Source organism: Eptatretus burgeri, chromosome 10 (genome assembly GCF_056783735.1).
Source record: "Eptatretus burgeri isolate ZD-2024b chromosome 10, Ebu_testis_v1, whole genome shotgun sequence".
Taxonomy (NCBI): domain Eukaryota; kingdom Metazoa; phylum Chordata; class Myxini; order Myxiniformes; family Myxinidae; genus Eptatretus; species Eptatretus burgeri.
In genome coordinates, this window is record NC_140970.1 from 60,588,669 (window position 1) to 60,611,168 (window position 22,500).

The 22,500-nt window shown below is 42.4% G+C and overlaps 1 protein-coding gene and 1 long non-coding RNA gene across 8 annotated transcripts in view; one reads left to right on the forward strand and one right to left on the reverse strand.

Moving 5' to 3' along the window:
• Positions 1-22,500, reverse strand: part of LOC147018676 (dachshund homolog 1-like) — a 100,348-nt gene that overhangs the window by 13,565 nt on the left and 64,283 nt on the right. For 5 of the 7 annotated variants that reach the window (XM_085898611.1, XM_085898610.1, XM_085898609.1 and 2 more), the window contains 5 exons: positions 11,662-11,753; positions 11,072-11,219; positions 7,018-7,152; positions 6,508-6,576; positions 1,645-1,710 (listed from right to left, as the gene is read on the reverse strand). In XM_085898611.1, coding sequence (XP_085754737.1) covers positions 1,645-1,710; positions 6,508-6,576; positions 7,018-7,152; positions 11,072-11,219; positions 11,662-11,753 — 510 coding nt within the window. The remainder of the gene's footprint in view (positions 1-1,644; positions 1,711-6,507; positions 6,577-7,017; positions 7,153-11,071; positions 11,220-11,661; positions 11,754-22,500) is intronic. The other 2 variants (XM_085898607.1, XM_085898608.1) reach the window with 1 other exon arrangement.
• The window catches only part of LOC147018677 (uncharacterized), a 7,003-nt gene continuing 2,181 nt past the window's right edge, over positions 17,679-22,500 (forward strand). The window contains exons 1-2 of the long non-coding RNA XR_015062487.1: positions 17,679-17,774; positions 21,088-21,166. This is a non-coding gene — a long non-coding RNA (uncharacterized LOC147018677). The remainder of the gene's footprint in view (positions 17,775-21,087; positions 21,167-22,500) is intronic.

A 22,500-nucleotide genomic window follows, 5' to 3' on the forward strand; every position in this document is an offset into this window, starting at 1 on the left:
AGAATGGCATCCATTTACATATTGTATTAATTCACCTTGCAGCATTTTGCTGTTGACTCCACTCTGTCAGGTAATCACATTTCCAACTTGTAATAAGCAATGGAATATTACTTCACTGTAGTTTTTGAGTCTCCCATGACTCATTTATAGCTCCTTGAAGCTTTCACATCCAAATATTCTTCTTCTCCACTTTGCTTTAATAAGGGGTGAGGTCCAATGGTACCAAGCTTCTGCCCTGCCTCAACCACGATACTCCTCCACCTCCCTCCGTCCTGAGCCAACTCTCGCCACTCTCCAACCACTCCCACCTTACCCTTACGGATTCCCTCCTCACACAATCTTCCCATCTCAACCGTGGTCTACAACTTTTCCTCCGACCTTGCTCTCTCAACCTATCTGCTCTCTCTCTTTGTCATTCTCTCTCCCCCCCCCATCCGCACCAAGTGTCAGTCCACTTCAGACAGCTTTTTACCAATCTTTCTCAATCCATCCAGCCTCCTTCTGTCCACCCTCCTCACTCCTGCAATCCTCCTGACCCAATTGTTCTCACAGACTCGCAACTTCTGTTGCGTCTCTGTCGAGTGCCACCGTTTTGAGACCATAAAGATAAGCCAGCATCAAACAAGTCACCACAACTTTCCCTTTCCATTTTCTTTATTTCTTTCTGTCTGCCATTACTCCCTCCATCCTACTCCATGCATTTGCACCAACCTGAATCCTCTTCCGCACCTCTGCCTCAGACTTACCATCCCTGGTTACTGTTCCCCCCCAGATACTCAAACCCATTTCTCCTGCCTGATCTCCTTCCCCTCGAACCTGATGTTCATTTTTATTTATCTGTTGCCTGACCGACATCACCTCAGTCTTCTCCATAATCATATTCAGCCCATCCTACAACATCCTACCCAGATCATTTAATGTAATTTGGAATCTCCCATCAGGAATCTTACCAAGAATCAGTGTCGTTGCTCTGACTCTAGAAAACGTGGTGACCTCTTGGTTTTGTATTGCCTTAAAAATGAGCCCCCCTCCATCCCTTCACAGCTTGAATATGCTCCATCCCCCCCCCCCAACCCCTAATCCTTTCACAGCAATCAGTCCCTTCCTAGCAGCACAATTTTATGCACCAATCCACTCCTTGCCAGACTTCACAAGTCAAAGTTTTCCGTTCACCTTCATTCCTTTGTTACTGTTTTCCTTCACTTGTGAAATAGCCTTCCTACATCGATCCAATTCCACGTTTCTCTCCACGCCTTCAACCTTCAAAATGGACGTTCACCATCATCTCACGTTCTGGCCCACCCATGTCCACAATTTTCACCAATTTTAATAACTGTTGTTTGTACTTACTACGTCCACTTATCATCTTCCGTTATGGTTATCGTCTGTTGATATTCCAACCACTGTTTCGCAGTTTTATGAGCCTCGACATCAGAATATATATATATATATATATATATATATATATATATATATATATATATATATATATATATATATATAATTTCCTTTATAAGGGGTTTCAACACAGGAGGAGGCCATTAAACTCATCAAATCCTGCAATATGATTGCAGGCTTTGATGGTTGTTTGTCCATACTAGACCCTTTTAAATACTGAGCATCAAGCAAAGAAGCAGCAAGTACCGTTTTTAAAGTCTTTGGTATGATTCGGCCAGGTTTCAAACTGCTGACCTCCAAGGGTGTCAATCACTGTTGAAAAGCGGGGGAGACATGTGAATGCATAGTGCCGTGCCAATACGGTGTGAGGTCCGGGACCCTTCAGCAGACCCTGGGAAATTTAGGCTTCTGAGCACTTTATGGCTGTTTGTGCTACTTTTTATGGGGAAATTATTTTTGGAGAATTGGTGGGGGAGGGAGGTGGCCTAAAAAAACAATCAAATGACCTAAAAAAATCCAATGAAGTGAGCAAGTGGTGAGAACAGCTGCTGTACGTCACAAACGACACTCCAAGCTGATGTCGTTTTTCCAAGACGTAAAAAGCAAATAAAATATCGCAATTCCTTCGGATCCTTCACAATTGAGTCGAAAGAAACAATAGATTGCCAAAATAATGTTTGAAAATGTAGAATGATTGAGAGGGAAGGCCTATAGTCATATGCTCTCCCACCAGGAGAGGTGCTACATGGTCCACATCTGGAGAATTTGCATTGACCCCCTTTTTGGAACCCTTTGGAAGGGGGGGAAGGGATAAATTAAGTCGCTGCAACCTTTGTCTAATGAGTTATGTCCCCTTGGCAAGTTTGGTTGAGATTGGATAACTAAAGACCAAATACAGACACCAAATTGTATATTTTAGTATGATGATGATGATGATGATCATGATGATCATGATGTAACTAGACAAGCCCTTAAGTGTTGTCAAATTGTGCTCTCAAGTGCAAATTCATGCATGCTATGGAGCGGTATGCGATGTGGAGAGGTTGCAGCTGAGTATAATGGATTATGTTCGAGCCATACGGCATTCATGCAAACAATGTTTCCAAAAAGCATAAAATCTACTAATATTCCACTCGCTAGTGCTTCAGTCACATTTGGCTCGGCGGCCGTAGGGTCTAAAAAAATCTACGGCCACTCACAATTATAGGGCGGCCGCAGTATTTCCACGGTCACACAATGTAGCAGTCACATATGTTTTTATTTTTTGGGTAGCCGCACGGGGTATTTATAAATTGTGGAGACCGAAAACGTGGGGGTGCTGTACGGTCTTTGATTTGATTTCGCACGGCGAACTTAGGGCGTCCCTGCGGCGGCCATATAATTTTTAAGGCAGACGCAAGGTAGCCTCAAGGTGCCCACAAGGCGACCGCAGGGGGGCCATAAGGCGAACGTGGAAATAGTGCGGCCACCGTAATTTTTTGGGGGTTGGCAAAACTCATTTTTCATTGATAAGAGCCCACGGAAAACGCACGAATAGCGCAAGCCCACCGTACGCCCTACGTACGGTTGACGTGGAACACATCTACCTCATGGCTACGGCTTGTCGAATTGCAACGGCCAACCTAGAAATAAAAAAAAGTTATAACTCCGCGCTTTAATTCCACGGAGACTCCTACGGCCTGTAAAAGATAGCCATACGACGTAGGGCCACCCTGAGGCCACCTCAGAAACTCTGAGGCCGCCGCACGTTTCTGTCAATTCAGGGGGAGGTACGGCCGCCGTATCCTCGCCGTGGAGCAAATGTGACTCATGCTTAAGTATTTCATCGTTCATTCAAACTTTTCATAAAATGTACACGATTAAATTGATTACAAAGAAAACTGCTTTGTAGTCCTTTGAGAGTATACACAATTTTTGTTTCTCAACCAACAAAGTCAATCCAAAATCAATGTGCTGTCACCCCTGCTCCAAAACATTGTGGCAGGGTTTCAGGGGGGAGGGGGAGGCTTGCCCCTCCCTCCTCCCAACCCCCCACCAATCGACGCCCAAGCTGAGCTCCCATACTCAAAGTGGACGCCCCAACCATTGGACCATCAAGTGTGGTACTGGAGGTATATTTGGTAATAGGAAAATAAATACAAATTCCTTTATCATCGTTGATCACAAGTTCCATCTAGGTCAGAATGAAATTGTGAAATCTCGATGAAAGCGTCAGAATGTACAGATCATCTTGACCGATGGCACATCATGCGAAAGATGTCGATGTGATCTGGCAGTTAGATGTGATTTGGGTGAATATAAATATCAGGAGAATGAACCTGCCACCAAGAATGAAATGGGATGATGTTCATCTTCATCACACTGACTGGGTTACCCAAGCATTACTTTGCTTCAGCTATTGATTAGGGTGCACATGATGGCCCAAAACATCTTGCTACCCCACGCATGCAAAGCGAAAAGTGACTTTTAAAATATTTATTTTATTTCAATTTAATTATTTACTCGAACACTGTAGAACACAAATCGCCTTTTTGGCACTTTCAAAACTTTCAAAAAAAATAAAAATATATCAGTCCAAGTTTGGCAGTACTTGGACAAAATATTACGCCATTTCACATCATCATTACCAATCAAATTCTCCGCTCGCAGACCATGCCCATGTCTTTTTTTTTTTTTTTTTTTTCTCTCTCTCTCTCTCTCTCTCTCTCTCTCTCTCTCTCTCTCTCTCTCTCTCTCTCTCTCTCTCTCTCTCTCTCTCTCTCTCTCTCTCTCTCTCTCTCTCTCTCTCTCTCTCTCTCTCTCTCTCTCTCTCTCTCTCTCTCTCTCTCTCTCTCTCTCTCTCTCTCTCTCTCTCTCTCTCTCTCTCTCTCTCTCTCTCTCTCTCTCTCTCTCTCTCTCTCTCTCTCTCTCTCTCTCTCTCTCTCTCTCTCTCTCTCTCTCTCTCTCTCTCTCTCTCTCTCTCAACTCTGTGAGGCAATGTGTTTGATGAACTTTCTCGTTTCGAGTTTGTTTTGGGGGCAAAGGTGAGCAAATCAAACGAATGTCGAATTGGCGCAATTTTAAAGGAATCCTTAAATTATGAAAAAGCAGAAGAGGTGTGAAATGGCCTGTTTTCTGATTGGTGGTTTAATTTTCTGATTTGTCTGATTGTTGATCATTTTTTTTGAACGATAAACCACTTTTGTGATTGTCATATCATCTCAGTGCCGGTGTCTTCGCCCCTTCCTTTGACAAGGTTAAGTTGTCGTGATTTTTTTCTGTAGTTTTGCATCTGGTGGGTCGAATCTGTTCTTAAAGTATAAGCACGATCTCCTATGTGTTGCCAAGTTAATCAGAAATGTAAAATGCTCTGCAAGAAATTTGAGCAGAATGTGTTTCCTGTTCACTTTCACGATCCGGTTTACGACCCAGCATTTTGATACGATGCTTGCGCTAAGAAACTTGGACTTGTCTCAAGATTTGTTATTCCCACCGGAAATGCTAGCCACGTCTCCACTACACTCCACGAGGGGGTTGGGGGAATGCTGGGGCTGTGTCAAGAATTTGGAATTTGGTCATGGTGCCTGCGATAGCTCACCTACACTCCGTGAAGGACACCGTAGGATCGTTAACATCCACCGCAAGTAATGCCATTAGACGGGATGCCCAGTTTAACATCCATCCGAGGGACAGCACAGATATTGATGAATCACGCTGCCTGTGAAACACTGGGATGACAGTTTATAGCTGCACGGAGATTCAAACCCAGGCCAGACAGCTTCGAGACGAGTATGCGTACCTCGAGGCCATCCTGCCAGCCCCAATGAATGCCATTTAACTATTAGTGCTATTGTTATTCTTGTTGGAGGTCGTTTTGAGAAGGAAGAAAGGAAAAAAGGGAATAGTTTTGAGGCAGGGGAGAAACGGAGTTTAATGAGGGGTATTATTTAGCAAGACGCGGGTAAGGAGGCAAGGCCTGTTGAACACATGGTCAAGAGGAAGTGAGATAGACAAACAAAACATAAGATAAAGAAAGGTTTTTTTTTGTTGTTGTCTTTTTTGAAAGCAGAAGGTGTAAGGAAGGAATTAAAGCAAGGGTGGTAAATAATGTAACGGAGAGAACGGAGACACAGCGTGTGGGTATGCGAAACAGTTGGAAAAAAAAAAAAACAAGCGAGGAAGCCCAAAACTATCCAAGTCTCAGACACAGGATCAAAATAAATAGAACGAGGACAAAAAAAAAATACATGGGAGTTTGCACATAATACGAAGAACAATTGGCACAGTGACAGAGAACGCCAAATCAATGGCAGCACAGATGAAATCCAGAACGCGGACTTATCCTTTTTGGAAGCAGGTCACTCAGAGGACCGAGAGAAGCAACCACGCCGAGGAAACCGGAAGTTCAATTGACGGTTAAATTGAGGAAATTAAAATTGAGAGAAAGAATAGGAGAGAAGAAAGGAGAAGAAAATAGGTTGGCGGAGTGTGGTAAGATTGAGGAGAGTAGGAAATAAAAGGTTGGGTGAAGAATGGAGTTAAATAACTTGTAGGAGGGGAAGAAAAGTGGGATGTATAGGGCCAAATGGGAGAAAAGAGGGAGGAGGGGTCAGAATTCCACCGTTTTTGCATCTATACAACAAGAGAGATGTCTGTCTGTGTGTCACCATTTTTCTCAGCGATAGCTCAACTTAACAGATCTTCGTCAAACTTTCAGAGGTTCTTCAGTGAGTGTCAAGGAATGTTTTAGGGGAGGGGGGGGGAAATAATGTATTCGTGAATTTTGAAAAAAAAGTTAGATTCTTTTTGTATTATTTTTAATTTTTAAATCGCTCTGTTGTGCCGAAGTCTTTGCAGCTTTGTGAGAGGTAGTATGAAATTATCCTCGACCCCATTCCTTAGTAGGTGTAGGGAAGCATTTTAGGTCCCCCCCCCCAAATAAATAAAAAAACATTTGATTTCTTCAAAATGCCAACAGGATTAGACCAGCACCGGGCACCGCCGGGTACCCCTGCTGGTATATAAATAATAGATGGCATCTTAAAGAGGTTGCAAGTCCAACACCTTCTTGATGAACCCATCAGTGCAATGATATCAAACAAAGTACTATGAGCTCCAGATGTGGCTTACCTGGTACTGTTCTTTGTGCGTCAAACTGAGCTTCTTGGCTGGGAATTCCATCTGAAAAGTTATTCTGGTCTGAGGTGGAAAGAAAAATATTTAACAGAAAGAAAACCAAACATTCAATGAAACGTTTTGTTGCATTATAAAGAACGATGATAAAAATGGGATGCGTCTCTCCTTATAATTATCAAAGACCACACACGACTTAAAGAGAAGTGTACAAGCCAGAATTTAAGTTTTAGGGGAGAATTTAAGTTTTAGGGGAGAATTTAAGTTTTAGGGACACAATGAATCTGCCAATGTGCCTGTGTACTTCTTACGCAAATCGATAACCTCTACAATAATCTGGAGAGAGATTTGATGAGATTATCATATCCCCATCAGATCTCGTGCAACATCTAAAATGTTTTTTTTTTGTAAATGAGGGAGCATGGAGACTCAATCTGGTTCCAAAATAAATAAAAGAAAAATTTGACTTTGCAAGGACTATTTCTCATGCAATATGTTGCCACCTGCCTGAAAACCTCGTGCATATAGAAGGTGTACTTGGTTCTGCTTTAGCTTCCTCTTGCATCGACTTCTCAGCTTCTAACATCTCTTGTACCTTCCTCTTTGCCTTCTTTTCACGTTTCAGACGTTTTTGTATCATCACTGCATGAAGAAACATGAGAAAAATTAATAGGTCATGTAGCATGGTGTCAATTGATTCATATTTTTATTAATGCCAATCTGTTAGGATTCACTCCAAGACCTCAAGCAGGCACAGTGCACCACCTCATCCTTACCGGTGATCTTTTCTAACCTCGTTAATTCTACCTATCCCAACACTCTTACTTGCAGGTTCTTATGTTAACTCCCCTCCTCTCCTCTCTCTCTCCTCTTTTTCTGTTCATTCATTCTCTTGCTTATCATGTCCAACTGTGTCCCCACTTGCCCCCACGATAAGTTGGTTGCCTTTTTTTTCCCTCTGTCACCACGCTCTTTCAAGAGCCTACCTATTAGAGATATAAAATCCATTTACGACACAGAATGGCTTTCTTTACTACCAATATAATGATATCTTCATTGCAATTAGAAACTGGGAGCAAATGTATCTGGAGAAGGCCTTTCATTGTCAATGCTATCCCTGAAAAAGATAACAGACGCTGACCCATATTGAGAAAGCGTTGGTCAGTCATGCTGTGGGTAATTTCAACATTCACGAGGAAATCTGAGCAGAAATTTGAAACACTAGTTTAATGTCACCTTTGGGAAACATGATCTTTAAAGTAAAATAAATTCAGCATTAAATGCAATGTCCATGAAATTTATAGTGATTTATGTGGAGGTAGCCACGTCTCGCCCACGAATGGCAACAAAACGCATCGATGTCACTTGTGTGTTGCTTTTGCTGCTTCATTGTGCAATTGTTTTTTTTTCCCCCCACATGAGGATGTAAAGTGAAAAATAATTATTTTGTGAGCACATGTAGCAATTTTCAATCTGTGAAATTTGTCTTTTGCTTCACTTTAGCGGACACTGCACACTGCCAGCGTGCGAAACGAGTGGCAGTTCCATTGAGGATATATCCACCGTGACTGAGAGTTTAGTATCACATGAATGGCTAAACCATAACCCACAGTGGGATGCATTGTGAACGAGGACTGAACAAACTGCATCTCGTTTGTGAGAATTCAGCTGCGAGAGGCGACTATGATCAGGGAGTCTCACCAACCACCCAGGGCCCTCTTTGAGGTCCAACAACAGGAAGCTTGGCTCAGGTGCATTGACTTGGAAAAAATAATAACCAAAAAAAAAACAAAAAAAAAACGTTGCACTAATTCCACAAGATATTTCCAGCCTTTTGGGCTTCTGGTTTACATTGAGTCAATGCATTGTCAGGGCTGTGGGGAAAAGGGTGATGTCACTTTCCGTTTGTCACAGCTGCCTGCCTCACCACACAGGCACTGAATGCCTTGTGTTTGGAACCAATCACGTTTACAATAGAGGACGAAACCATCTGTCCGTTTATCTTTGTGCTTATGTAAATGTTTTGGCTACTTGGACTTTCAATGCAATCAAGTATGATCTGCCTTAACATCGTCACTCAATGTGGTCCACAAAAATGGACACACAAGAAAAAGCTGGTCCCGATCATGGAAGAGTTTTTATTTTTCTACTTTAAAAACTGCACATCAAGAACGTGGCTTGAATGTGTTTGTTCAAACTGTCCATTTGCATTAAAAAACAAAAAACATGCTCTCTTGGTCAGTCTGTGCGGCGTTCCTATCCGAGCACATCACTCATGATGCACGCAGATCCAAGGTAAAAAAAAAATCCCATCAACTCTTTTTGATTTGTGTAATGACCTTGTTCTTTCTTAATGACCTTGTAAATTCATTGAAAAGTACATCGACGCCTCTTCATGTTTTTGTCCTGCATGTGTATGTCAGTGTGACCACTCCTCATTTTCATAAATGCCAAGGTGAGCCAATGAAAAAAAAGCCAAGAATTCACAAGGTTTCGGAAAAGCGATGATAATAGAAAACCTATACGCCGAGAAAACCTATAGAAAACAAAAACGCAAAGGTGAACAACGAATAGCCAAGATCTTGTGAAAAAAAAAGCCAAGGAGTGGTCACACTGGTGGATGTGCAGTCTCCTCTCTGAATCGGAGACACTGTAGGTAAAAGAAAAAACATTTTCAGGTCTGTGTTAATTTAAAAATCGCACCAATGTCTGAAGGAAGCGGTTCAGGCTTGGCATTTTTAATAAGAAATAGGCAAAAGCTAGAAACTAACAAAACCCTTTAGAAACCTTCGTAATTACCCAATATAACCCTTTGGAACACCTGAGAATTATCCTTTCGAATCAGAGGCAGATTAAAAAAATTTGGGACCTTGAGCCCCAATGCACCAAAAAACAAAGAGGACTCCGTGTTATTTTTGCCCAAAAAAACAAGAGGGCTTCGTGCTATTTTCACACTCACTCAGCCTATGCTACTTTAGACTCGACCGTAAAAAAAAAAATAATCCGCAGCAATTCCAAAGTTTTATTGCCTTTCCCCCCTCACCCCCCATGGAAAAAAAACATGCCATGTTAATGTTTTCCATGACCAAGCAGCTTGCTATTGCTTGCCAAGCAAACCGTTCCTCATCAACCGTTCCGTTGGAGTGCTTGCTCGAGTGCTTAAGCAACTTTGTAATTGAACACGTTAACCATAACCCTAACAGCTGCTTGCTAATTGAACACACCTCAGCACACGTGTGAGACAGAGGACCCTTTTCTGATTTTTCCGCTTGTGTCACGACAAAACGTTAATTTCGGGTGATTTTCACCCTTTTCGCAGTTGTTGAGCTTTTTTTTTTTCACTTTTCAGCACTGCTGGGGTAGTTTTGGTTCATCCTCGGGACAGATGCTCTGATTTGAAAAACCGCAACGTTCCGCTGTGTGCATAGGTTAATCAATTTATTAATGAGCTAGTTGTTTCGTGATCGTATAATCAATTGTAGTGTGGATTTGTTAAACAATATCTATGTATTAACATTAGGAATTACACTAATTTTATTGTGATTATTGTTGTATTTGTATACATTAAACGTAGTTTTTATTCCACTTGCTTTCTCTACTAACCTAACCTCACCCCTTAATTTTGTAATCGTCATGTTTAGTTAAACACCAGGGAAAACATTTTAAAAATCGATTCATGACGTCACAGTGCTTTCTTTCTTTGAGATGAAGCATTCCCTTTGTATGCCTGGTGTTGGCAAAATGTTCGGGGTCAGCAGAATGAGTGCCAGCTTGCTGGTATCCTGCGTCGGAGGGGTGACCCGTCCAGGATTGTGCCCAATAGCCAAGGAGACTGCTTCGGCAGCACCAACTCTCTGCACAGAGTATGGTCCCAATGGATGGATGGATGGATTCCCTTTGTGCTGTGTTTATCACCACTCACTTGAGTTGATACGTTTTGTCCGTAAAGTGGGACCCCACCCTCGGAGGCCCATCTCGAAAGATTGTGAACCACGATCGGTCGTGGGGCCCCATGCAATTGCATATGTTGCATGGTCCTCGCACTGCCTCTGCCCGGGCCCACGTTGAGCTCGGGGCCCACAGTGAGCTTGAGGCCCTGGGAACGGGACCTGCATGTCCATGCGTTAATCCGCCACTGTTTAGAACCCTTTAGGATTAGCCTTTGGAATCACCCATTTGAATTACCCTTTAGAACCATTTAGAATTAAACACTGTGTGTTGGAAAGGTTGTTCTTCTTCATTTTTGATGAAAGGAAGGATGGACGGATGGAAGGAAGGACGTAGCCAAATATTGAAGCAGCTTCACCGCTTAAAAATCGAGAAGACTTCATTCACTGACGGAATGGAAATGTATCATTCACCGAGTTGCCAATATTGACACGTCATGTGATACAGATTGGATATACTGTATATCAGTTTACCAATGTGCTATTGTCCAGGGTTTCTGAACCTTCCTTTTAAGTTAATGGGAGGATGTCGAGATACCTCGCTGGGGTTGTCTGCATAACCCTGATTGAAAAGCCACGATTACAATCCCAGATGTGCGAACATCAATGATTACCTCGTGCTTCCTGCTCAGCTTTGAGCTGCCACGCGATCGCATCACGCAGGTGTCTCTCTCGTGCTACTTCACGTCTTGCTTCGCCGAGTGCCTCGCGCCATCGCACCTCCTGCATCCTCGTCGTCTCAAGAGCCTCCTCAAGAAGGGCCTGGTTGGGGAAACAGAGTAATAATAATTTTAAAAGAAAGGACAAAGGCAAAATAGAAAGCAGAAAATGAGGAGGTGTTCCATTGAGATTTTCATGATTCATTTTTGGACTCCGCCTTGGTTGCATCATTGCTGGGAGCGCAGCTGTGTTGCTGATGCAGTGTCCCTTGTAGGTTAGAGCAGGAATTTGCAATTTATTCAGGGTGCCCATGATAGCTCACCTACTCTTCGCAAATGACACCATTGGATATTTAATGTCAACCAACTAATGCTGGCAGACAGACACCCAGCTCAATGTGCATCCAAGGGATGGGCGAGTGTCCATCCCTCTCGGATATCCTGCCAGCCCTCTTAAGAAATAGTGGAAGAGAAGAACAAAATGCTGTCAAATGTGCTATCAATACGATTTCTTGTGGTGCAGGTGCACTGCTGTGCTTATTTACCTGCACATTAGAGAGCAGCTCTGCAGTAGAACAATGAGGTGAAGGCAAAGGTGATGGTAAGCCTTGCTGGAAGCCTGTAGGCTTTGTTGCATCTGGATAAAAGGAACCTCAATGTTGGCTTGGTTTAAATATAGAATTAATCATCACCAAAAAATGCAAGATCTGTCGAGTGGAAAACACAAATACAGGACACCAAAAGCAACAACAAGATTCTTGCCAAAAAAAGGAGCAAATCCTCCAAAAGTCAAACATTTCTACCACAGAGTGATCTTATAATTGTCAGCAACTAACGCAGGCTGGGTTTTTTGGTCTATTGCACGTCTGCGCCATTCTGCTCTTCCCAAATTGGTGGGAGGGGAATTTAAGATCCGACTGTTTTTTCTTGCAATTTTGGTTATTTTGGATTCTTCCGAGTCCTAATCTTTATTTGAGCCTCCTCAATGTCCTCCTCAATGTCCTCTTTCTCATCTCTCATGTTTTCTCACAAATCTGGAAACAATCTGTAAGGCAACATCCTCAGTGTAAAAAAACAAAAAAAACCATCAGAATGGGCCTCCTTTTGGCATTCTGGGGGGGGGGGGAATATGTCCTCCCACTTTTGTTAATCAGTTGCATGGTAATGAGATTCGACAACAGCAGTTGTCCATCATCGATTGGAGATTCACTGCAGTATTTTAATAAGGCTACCCAGTTAAAAACATGTGAAAAAGTAAAATAAGTAGTTTGCAAATTAATTTTGAATGAAATAAAAAGCACTACTCTAAAATCCATTAATAGACATTTTAAAAACAAAACAAAAGCAATCTGGAGTGAAGCCTACAGCATGCCGTGGCAAATCCCCATGCTTCCCACGTCAAACAAAGTTGAAATATTGCAAAAAAAACGAACCCGAAAAAAGGCCTAACTGCCTGGGGCATGAACCGGAGGTCAAATCCAACATTGCATCCCCCAATGTTGATTGCAGAACAAAGTTTCAATTAAAAATGTGCCTGTAATTGCATTTTTGGGGGATTTGAACTTTTGACCCTGTCACAGGGTGCAGGACGAAAAATGACACTTCTCTTGCGTATTTGTACTATGGGGTGTTCATAACCACCAAGTTTGGTGAATTTCTGCGAGGCCCTTTAGGAGGAGATAGCGCGACGGATGGACGGACAGACAGACAGATACAGACTACAATATCCCACCATTTTTTTTTTTTTCAAAAAAGCATGGTGATAATTTATGGACAGGGAAACCACACCGTGGTTTTGTTCGAATTATTCACAATAGATTTGTTAAAGGCAAACAATTTCATCTTGAAGTGTCCAAAAAAGCCATTTGCTCTTGGAAAAGTTATTTCATCATGATTGCATTATGGCTTACTTTCAAGACAAGCGAACTTTATTCACGAGCCATTGTTTTCCCATTTCATTGTTTATCAAACTTTCACTTGTGCCTAAAAGAACCTTCCAATTGAACTATTGTAGTTAAATCTGATGTTAACAAAACATCCTATTTTGAGTTTGTTGCTGTCAACAATTTTTACAACAAATTTATCCACTAATTCATAATCCAACTGGATTAAACGTGCATTTCTGAGAATTGTTGTTACTTGTAAAACGATAGAATTATGAATGCTTCTCATGATTATCATCCTGTTTATTTATTTTGCTGTCTTAACGATAATTTATTTGTCCGTCTACCGCACAATGTGAGACGGTGTTTCGCAATTACGTGTGTGTGTGTGTGTCGTTGATTGGTATCTTCATATGCGAGTTTCAGAATGTGGAATGATGTCCTCGCAGGGCGGTCTCAAAGTATCCACCTTCATTTCGGTAAGGGGTCACGATTCATGGACCAAGCTGTGAAGTTTTCTGTTCTCAAAGTTTTGTGTCAAGGACTCTCTTCAGGATCGTCGCTGAGCCCCAGACAGCTTCCAACTGTAGTTTGTTTGTAATAATATTCCCAGGGATGGTTTTTAATATCCCTGTGAGGTTCTTCGTCATCATTCCTGAAGCTCCAACTATCACTGGTACAACTTTGGCATTCTTCAGCTTCCAGGATCTTTTCACTTCATTCATGAGGTCTTGGTATTTGGTCATTTCCTTGATTTCTGCTTCGTTAGTCCAAAATCACTGGTATTAACACCTCACTTTGCAATGTCGTCTTCTCTCTTTTTTGTACCCAAGTATGATATCTGGTCGCAATGCTTTGTTTTCGATGTCCACGCTCGATGGAATCATGAGGTCGTGTGTGAGCGGTACTGCGATGTTTTCAGTCAATGCTTTTGGTTAATGTTCTCACAAATTTTCTGGAACTGGAATATCAAAGTTTTTGCAGTTGTGCGAGTGGTTAACATCACAAACTCTGTTGTGTCATTGTGTGTACAGCTATTCTGACATGAGATTTTATACCTCTGCCACCGAAGGTGAAGGAGGTTATGTTTTCACCCTCCACATTCTCTCCACATTTTGAAACTCTCTTTCTTTCTGTTTGACTGTTTGTGTACAGGATATCTCAAAATGTTGTGGACGGATCCGGATGAATTTTTTTGCAGAGGTTCGGTGTGTGACAAGGATCAACTGATTAGATTTTTGGTGAACATCTGGATTCGGATCTGACTACTTAAATTTTTAAAGTGATTCTTCACCATTGAGTGACTGGATTAAAAATGATATATATCGCACAATATCTCAAAAAGTTGAGGAAGGTTTCGGACAAAACTTGGTGGACTGGTTGGGTGTCTCGCAAGGACTAATTGTTCCGATCTTGTTGAAGATCCGAATCCGGATCTGGATACGAGAATTATTTAACTTTAAAGTGATTCTTCACCATTGTGAGATGGGGCCAAAAACGATACAGTACTGTATAGCATGATATTTCAAAAATGTATTGGGCCCGATATGTTCTTGTGGATCAGGCATTACATGGTGGAGGTTTGCGCTCTACCAAGTACCCTTCTAGTTTTTATGTGTTCGGTCATTAAGCATAACATAATACTCTATTTGCTAACACCACCCCCACCCCTCACCTATCTCTTTTTTTCCCCCTTTTCCACCCCCCCACTCTCTCTGTCTGTCTCCTCCTTACTCCCCCCTCCGAATAAAATGCAGCACTCTCCTCCCACATGACTGTCTGTGTCTGTGTCTGTGTCTGTGTCTGTGTCTGTGTCTGTGTCTCTCCCCCCCCCTCCCTTCCGCAGTGTATAACAACGTTTTGTGAGGCGTTGCTCTCCCCATCTCCAACCTTCTTCTTTGCTCTTCTCGCCTTCCGAGCTTCCCCTTCTTTATCCACTCCTCGCTTCCCCTCCCAGTTCGAGAAAATTTGTGGGAACATTAACCAAAAGCATGCACTGAAAACATGGATGTACCGCCCACGCATGACCGAATGATCCCATCGAGCGTGAACATCGAAAACAAAGCATTGCGACCATACATCACACTGAGGTACAAAAAGGAGAGAAGACGACATTGCAAAGTGAAGTGTTAATACCAGTGATTTTGGACTAAACGATGCAGAAATCAAGAAAATGACCGAACACCAAGACCTCAACAATGAAGTGAAAAGATCCTGGAAGCTGAATAATGCCAAAGTTGTACCAGTGATAGTTGGAGCTTCAGGAAAGATGACGAAGAACCTCACAGAGATATTAAAAACTATCCCTGGGAATATTATTACAAACAAACTACAGTTGGAAGCTGTCTGGGGCTCAGAAACGATCCTGAAGAGAGTCCTCAGAACAAAACTTTGAGAACAGAAAACTTCACACCTTGGTCCATGAATCGTGACCCCTTACCGAAATAAAGGTGGATACTTTGGGGCCACCCTGGGAGGACTCCATTCCACATTCTGAAACTCAGATATGAAGATACCAATCAACGACACACACACACACACACACACACACACACACACACACACACACACACACACACACACACACACACACACACACACACACACACACACACACACACACACACACACACACACACCTGAGGAAGATTAGATATTTCCCAGAGAGAAAGAGCACACATGAGGATAAATGGCCTCCAAATACCTGGTGTGGGTGGCAGACCAACACAACCCAGAACACTTAGCCGAGGTAGGTGGGAGGAATACTGGTGGTGTCTAAGGTGTGGGAGGGGGAGGAGTGGTGTAGTGCAATGTGGGGGGTGCAATGTTATGCCAGAGGAAAATGGGATTGCGAGTCAGTAATGATGTTCTTTGTGCATCCAAAGAAGATGAAATAGAGGGGTGGATAGCGAGAGAGGAGAGAAGATGCGTGAGACGAAAGATCCTTAACCGAGCCATGTAGAGATCTGTTTATGTAGCGTGTACCTCCGTAGGACGTACTGCCTGAGCATTCCCACCTCGAGATGCGGCGCATTATCTCCTGCTTAATCACTTTGCCGAGGCTTGTGGAAATGGGTGCTCCACACTAGTCTGTCTGGCGGCACAGGGGTAGCGGAACGTTGACAGCACGGCAGGGAGTCTCAGCAGTCGCCCCGGATGAGGCTCTCAAGAAGAAGCACGTCCTGGCAATCGCACACCAATAATGAGACGGCGAGAGAAGAGCCAGCGAAGGGGAGGCAGGGAAGAAGAAGCAACAGAGAGAAGAGAAGAGAGGGCAATAAAGAGCGGGCAACGAAGAGAAGAGAGTAAATGGCTCCATGCTCTGCCTTTTATGAACCCAGAGCGAAGGGTGGAGTGATGACCCGAAAGTGACGCACTGTGACCCGAATCCTGCTTCTCAATGGGGCCACAGCGGCCCAAGCCATGCCCTGCCAGGCTCCGGGACCGGAAATTGTCTCAGTTGCCCATTCACTTCAGCACGGGTTGAAGCTCCTGACTCAACATATGGAATGCTCCCTGAGCTGGCACACCAGCCCTGAACGTGCTCAGAGTGCAGTCTGAATGTCGAATAGCAACAGACTTTCCCCACCACTCACGGGCCCCCTCTCATGAGCCAAAATGCACACCTGGGCCCCGTACCAAACTCCCGGATCACCCTTCTTGTGACCCCTCCTCGTTGCCCCTGTCTGGTCATGGTCTGGCGACTGGATGAGGGTCGTATCTATTCGCCGTGCTCACCCGGGACATCCTCGAAGAGAAGAGAATGGAGGGCAACAAAGAGCGAGATGCGGTCGAGCTATTCACATCTGTGCCCAGCATCGCGCAGTGCCGAGGACAGTCCGAGTCATGCAGTACTCCGCCATACAGAGTGGCGAATTGTAGTGATTCAGAGGTACGAGGCGGTGCGGGAATATTTTTCCTGTGTGTGGGATGCGTTTGTGGTCGAAGTGGTGAGGTTTGGTGAGTGAGGTGCGAAGCAAGGTGAGATGCTGGTTGGAAATTGACATAGAGATTTGAACGAAATAATGGTGTGCGATGCCCATGCATGGGTTGTGTAGTTGTGTAGTGGAGGGAGTGTGGTGGTTCTGAGCCACGGGAGGCATCGTAGTGTGTTTATTATCAATCGCATAGTGAATGGCGCGTGTGCTTGCTCGCTTGTTTTGTACCATGGCTAAAAGGAAAGGGTTGGAGTAGAAATCAGAATATGAGATCGAGATTGTTAATAGGCATAACTATGAGACCCACACAATGCACTTCGTCCTGTAAACCCACTTGTCATGAGGGGAGGTCGAACTGCACGAAGACTAACAAAATAACTGCCTGGGGATCACTCTGTATTTGGGTGCCATTGCCTTCGAGGCATGCGGTTTTGTCAAACCGCAACAATATGTATCCTTCTGTATTTATAATCTTTTTTGTGAGAGTCTGGAATATTTTGTCGTGAACGTTTTTGTACTCTGGGTATAAATGCATGTTTGTTAACCTGACGTCTCCCCTTGAGACTCCTGTCAGTTGACTATTAGGATGCGTCTCTTGTTGGCCGTAAGAGCCGAAAGACTGCTTCGCCATTCAACTACAGTTTACTGACGAGAAGTCAGAATGGGTCTATGAGTGGAATTAAAACATTCATATATACCCAAAGAGAATCAATGTTTGTACAATAAAACATTTGGTGCATGGAAGGACATTTTGACGGTTTGCTATATCGGTCATGTTCCAGATCAAGATTGAATGAGGGTGCCCAGAGGGTATAACGTGGACCACAACCGAAAATGGTCAGTGTGCAACAGTTTTGAGGATTTTCACAAGTTCACACTAACACCAATCCTGCAAAGTGCCATTTATGCTTTGGGTGTTGTATTAGCAGGATAAATGATAAAATTAACTTGTGAAAGAGAAAATAAGCCTTTCAAGCTGAAGGCCACGAAAATGCAAAGGTTGCTAAGAGCAGGACAAAATCCAAACAAGAATAAGAGCAATCAGAGATTGCAAACCCTTGCCAGGACTTCTTTTGAGTGGTGTATTTTTTTTTTATAGGTTTTAGGGTAAATCCAATATGGCTGCCAAACCATGTGCCCTATGATGTCAAATGTGTGACCCTTTTGTTCCTCATGGATAGGCGGTCATATGTGTAAAGATTCGCCTCAATCTTTTCAGCCATTTCAGAGAAGAAGGTTTTTGAAGGTTTAAAACAAAGAAACAATATAGCTGCCGAATCATGTGACCGATGATATCTTCAAAAAAAATTTTGTGGACCATTTTATCCCGAGATGACCCTCAAAATTTTTTTATACTGATCGGATGTAGCATTCTACATATGCAATTATGACGTCATCACGAAGACACCTATGATGTCATAAAAATACGACACTCATTCTGCATGAGGAGTACTTCCTACGTGCCACTTGTACACCCATGGCTTGGGGAACACTTGTGTGAAGTTTCCCCTCCATTTGTCCAGCCGTTCTGGAGAAGAAGATTTTTTATAAGTTTTATGGTAAATCCAATATGGCTGCCAAACAATGTGACCAATGATGTCAAATGTGTGACCCTTTTGTTCCTCATGGACAGGCGGTCATACGTGTAAAGTTTCGCCTCGATCTGTTCAGCCACCTCAGAGAATAAGATTTTTGAAGGTTTTCTTTTTTTGAAACAATATGGCTGCCGAATCACGTGACCGATGACGTCAATAATTTTTTTTTCTGTGGATTATTTTATCCCTCGATGACACTCAAAAATTTTCATACTGATCGGATGTGGCATTCTACATATGCATTTATAACATCATAACGAGGGCACCTATGATGTCATAAAAAAAAATCACCCTCATCACTTGCCATGTGCTAAGTTTCAACTTTTTCCTTGGTGCAGTTTCAGAGATACAGAGATCCAAATTTTAAACGTTTTCCAATATGACTGCCACACCGCGTAACCTATGACATCATAATTACCATTAAAACATTTTAGATGAGTAGTCGCACATATGGTGAAAATTTTGTCTCAATCCGACAAGCGGTTGCGGAGAAAAACACTAAAGTTCTGTGCGGCCAAACAAACAGACAGACAGACAAACAAACAAATGAAAAATCACTCATGGAGTGACAATTTGGCAAAATATCACAAAGTAGAATGACACTTGATGGAGCACACACCTCTGCCAGGTGGAACAGTTCACGTTTTGTATCCCACTGATGGGCTGGATCCGCACCAAAATCCAATCCGATTGTTCTTGTCACCTACTCAACTCACCCGCCTTGTTTTGTCACAACTTGTCCACAACTTTTTTGAGATATTGTGATATATTTAGTTTTTGGTCCTATCTATCAATTTTAGAAATTAGGCCTATGTTGACCATTCAACCTTAAAATTAATTGGAAGTTGAATTCAGCGACCTGACATGAAAATTCTCTTCAAATTTCAAGTCGATCTGATTAAAATTGAGGATTTTAGAAAATTTGGCCCAAATTGGCCTTTTCTCCTATTTTGACCTTTTGGCCTAAGTTTATTTAAAAATTAATAGGTGGTTGAATTCAGCGACATGATATGAAAATGATCTTCAAATTTCAAGTCAATCGGATGAAAAGTGACAATTTTAGAAACAATAAAAAAAAATTTGGCCTATTTTGGGTTGACCTTATGCCCTATGTTGACCTTTTGACCAAAAATAATCTCAAAAGTAATTAATGGTTGAATTCACTGACCTGATATGCACATCCTGTTCAAATCTCAAGTCAATCGGATGAGAATTGAGAAGTTAAAAAAAATTTGGCTCAAATTGGCCTATTGGCCTATGTGGACCTTTTTGGTTGACCGAATTTTACGAATCTTCAATGCGGGACCATTGCGGGGTCAATGACATTAATCTCTGAAAATTTCAGAACGATTGGTTGAGCGGTTTGGGCTGGAGGCAAGCGGACAAACACACGCACGCACGCACGCACACACAAACACGATCAACATGTCACAAAAAAAAATGTTTTGGCCAAGGAACATACGAACCCAAATGCAATACCCTCTCCAAATTCTTTGGTGAGAGTAGCAAGGAAGGAAAAGAAAGCAAAATTTCAAAGTTGCAAAACAATTAAAGATAGATGTGAAACGGAAGTGGGGGGTGGGGGGGGTGTGGGAGAAGAAAGACAAGCAAAAATAAAACAAACTTACAGTACTTCACAGCCTCTGCATATCATGGAGATATCATGATACATGGATTGATGACTCACTTAAATGATTCACTACTCACATGAGAAAGACATAAATAAGGAGAAAAAGGAAAGGTCGAGACGAGAACAAAATAAGGTCACATTTGTTTTGTCCTGGCTCGCATTGCAAGGCCGTGGTCTCGGGAGAAGTTTGCACAATTAAAGGCCTTTCCTGCTTTGTTTAGACACATCTTCCTCTGTATCCTGTATTTAAGCCCGAACAAGATAAAGATCAATTCAAAAACAGCAGATGTGCACCAAGGGTGGAGGGAGGAAATGGGAGGGGGGGTAGGGGGGCTATGTTTCACAATTAAAAAAAATAATAATTAAAATGCAAAGGTAATAAAGGCCATGGAAATGGTAATCACGTTTATACTGTAACCAAACTTTGCACCCCAAGCCATCATTATGACTCCTTTCTGTCACTGTTATTCTACATTTGCAAATGCAACACAGAATGACTACAATGGCAGTAAAAAAGAACAAAGTTAGAGTGATACTTGGGGAAAGGAGGAGGATTTAAAGATTCACAACAAATGTGTACGGAGGAGAAACGTATTGCTTCCCGAAGACAGACACTACAGAAAGCTTCAGCATGTAATTTTATGTCGATTGCACAACATCTACAGTGAAGCATGGTGGTGAATGTGTTGTATTGTGACTGTGATGCCATTTGTTCTGACATTATGATGATTTAGGCATCTAGCTGGACAATGTGAGGTCAAGTTCCCAATTGTTTTTTCCACTTTGCAGTTTTGATCTCCCCCCTCCCCCCCCCCCCACATACATCTCCATACTTGAAGAAACTAAAGCCTCACTAGGCTTTGTCCACCATCACTTGTGAAATTGAAGATCTGTCTGTCTGTGTCTGCCTGTCTATCACTTACAGGTCACATTTTTACTCCGATCTTCATGAAACTTCACCATCTGTTAGAAGTCGTGACAAGGGGAAGCCTATTGTTTTTGAGGTGAAAAGCTCAAAGGTCAAGGTCATATAAATCGTCAATTTCCAACCGATTCACTTTATGTCTATGTATATCTATATACGTACATAAAAATGAAAAACACGGTGCGTCCGTCCGTGAAGCCGTCCATGTCCCATCCATGAGGCCGTGTGACTATATGTCCATTAATTGGGTACCGTTTGAACGTCATAACTAAATGTACGTCTATAAATTACGTACTATTGGAATGTACTTTTCAACCCTTTAGACTGCTGAGACCGCTTCGACTTCTGAAGACCTTTAAAGACCCCCAAAGACCCCAAAAGTCCAAAAAATCCAAAAGACAATGAAGACTCAAAAGACCCAGAGGACCCCGAAAGCCCCAAAAGACCCAAAATACACAGATGACCCAAAGGACCCAGATGACCCAAAAGGTCCAGAGGACCCAAAGACCAAAAGACCTTTAAGACCCCTTTTACATTTAAGACCCTTTCAACATCTTTATATCCTTTCACCGTTTAGACCTTTTATACCCTTTAGATATTTAAAGCTCTTCAATTCAAGTCCCTTTGACTTTGACATCATTTAGACCCCTTACACCCTTCAGACAGATTAGAAAGCTTGGACCCTTGACCATTTAGAGCTTTAGACCACTTAGACCTTTTTATTCTACAAAAAAGTACTAACTAACACTGAAAACACGGGTGGGCGTGAACCCTTAATACCACAAAGACCTCTCAGACTGCAAAGACCTTTAAGACCCCGAAGACCCAAAAGACACGAAGACCATTTATAACCCAAGGACTCTTGAAGACCCTAAGGCCATTTGATACCATGAAGACCCTTTAGGACCCTAAGACACTATAGACCCCATTTGAACCCAGATTCCCATAAGATCCCAAAGATCCCATTAAGCTTTTCATCTGAGGGCCTTCTGCAATAACACTTGAGGGTCATCAGTCATAATCAAAAGGCACCCCATTGGTAAACCACCTTTGCACCAAGCTAAGAGGGAGCAAAATATAATTGATTTTTAAAAATTCTCTTTTTTAGGAGGTTCTGTTCACTTTGGCTCATGGCATCAAGAAAAGTCCCACCTGGCATAGAAAAAGTCTCACGTGAATTAGAAAAAGGCCCACGTGGAACAGAAAAAGGTCCACTAAAAAAAAATTCAACAGCTGAGGCCTTAGTTATTTTATAACTTGGCTTACGCAGTTCTTCAGCTAAAATGTAGGGTCGGTAGGTCGAAATATAAATATAAATATAATTTCAATTTTTAGAAATTATATATTTTAACTAGTACGTGCCCGTAAAAAAAACAAAAAAACAATTCAAATCGCGAGCAATAAACAACAACC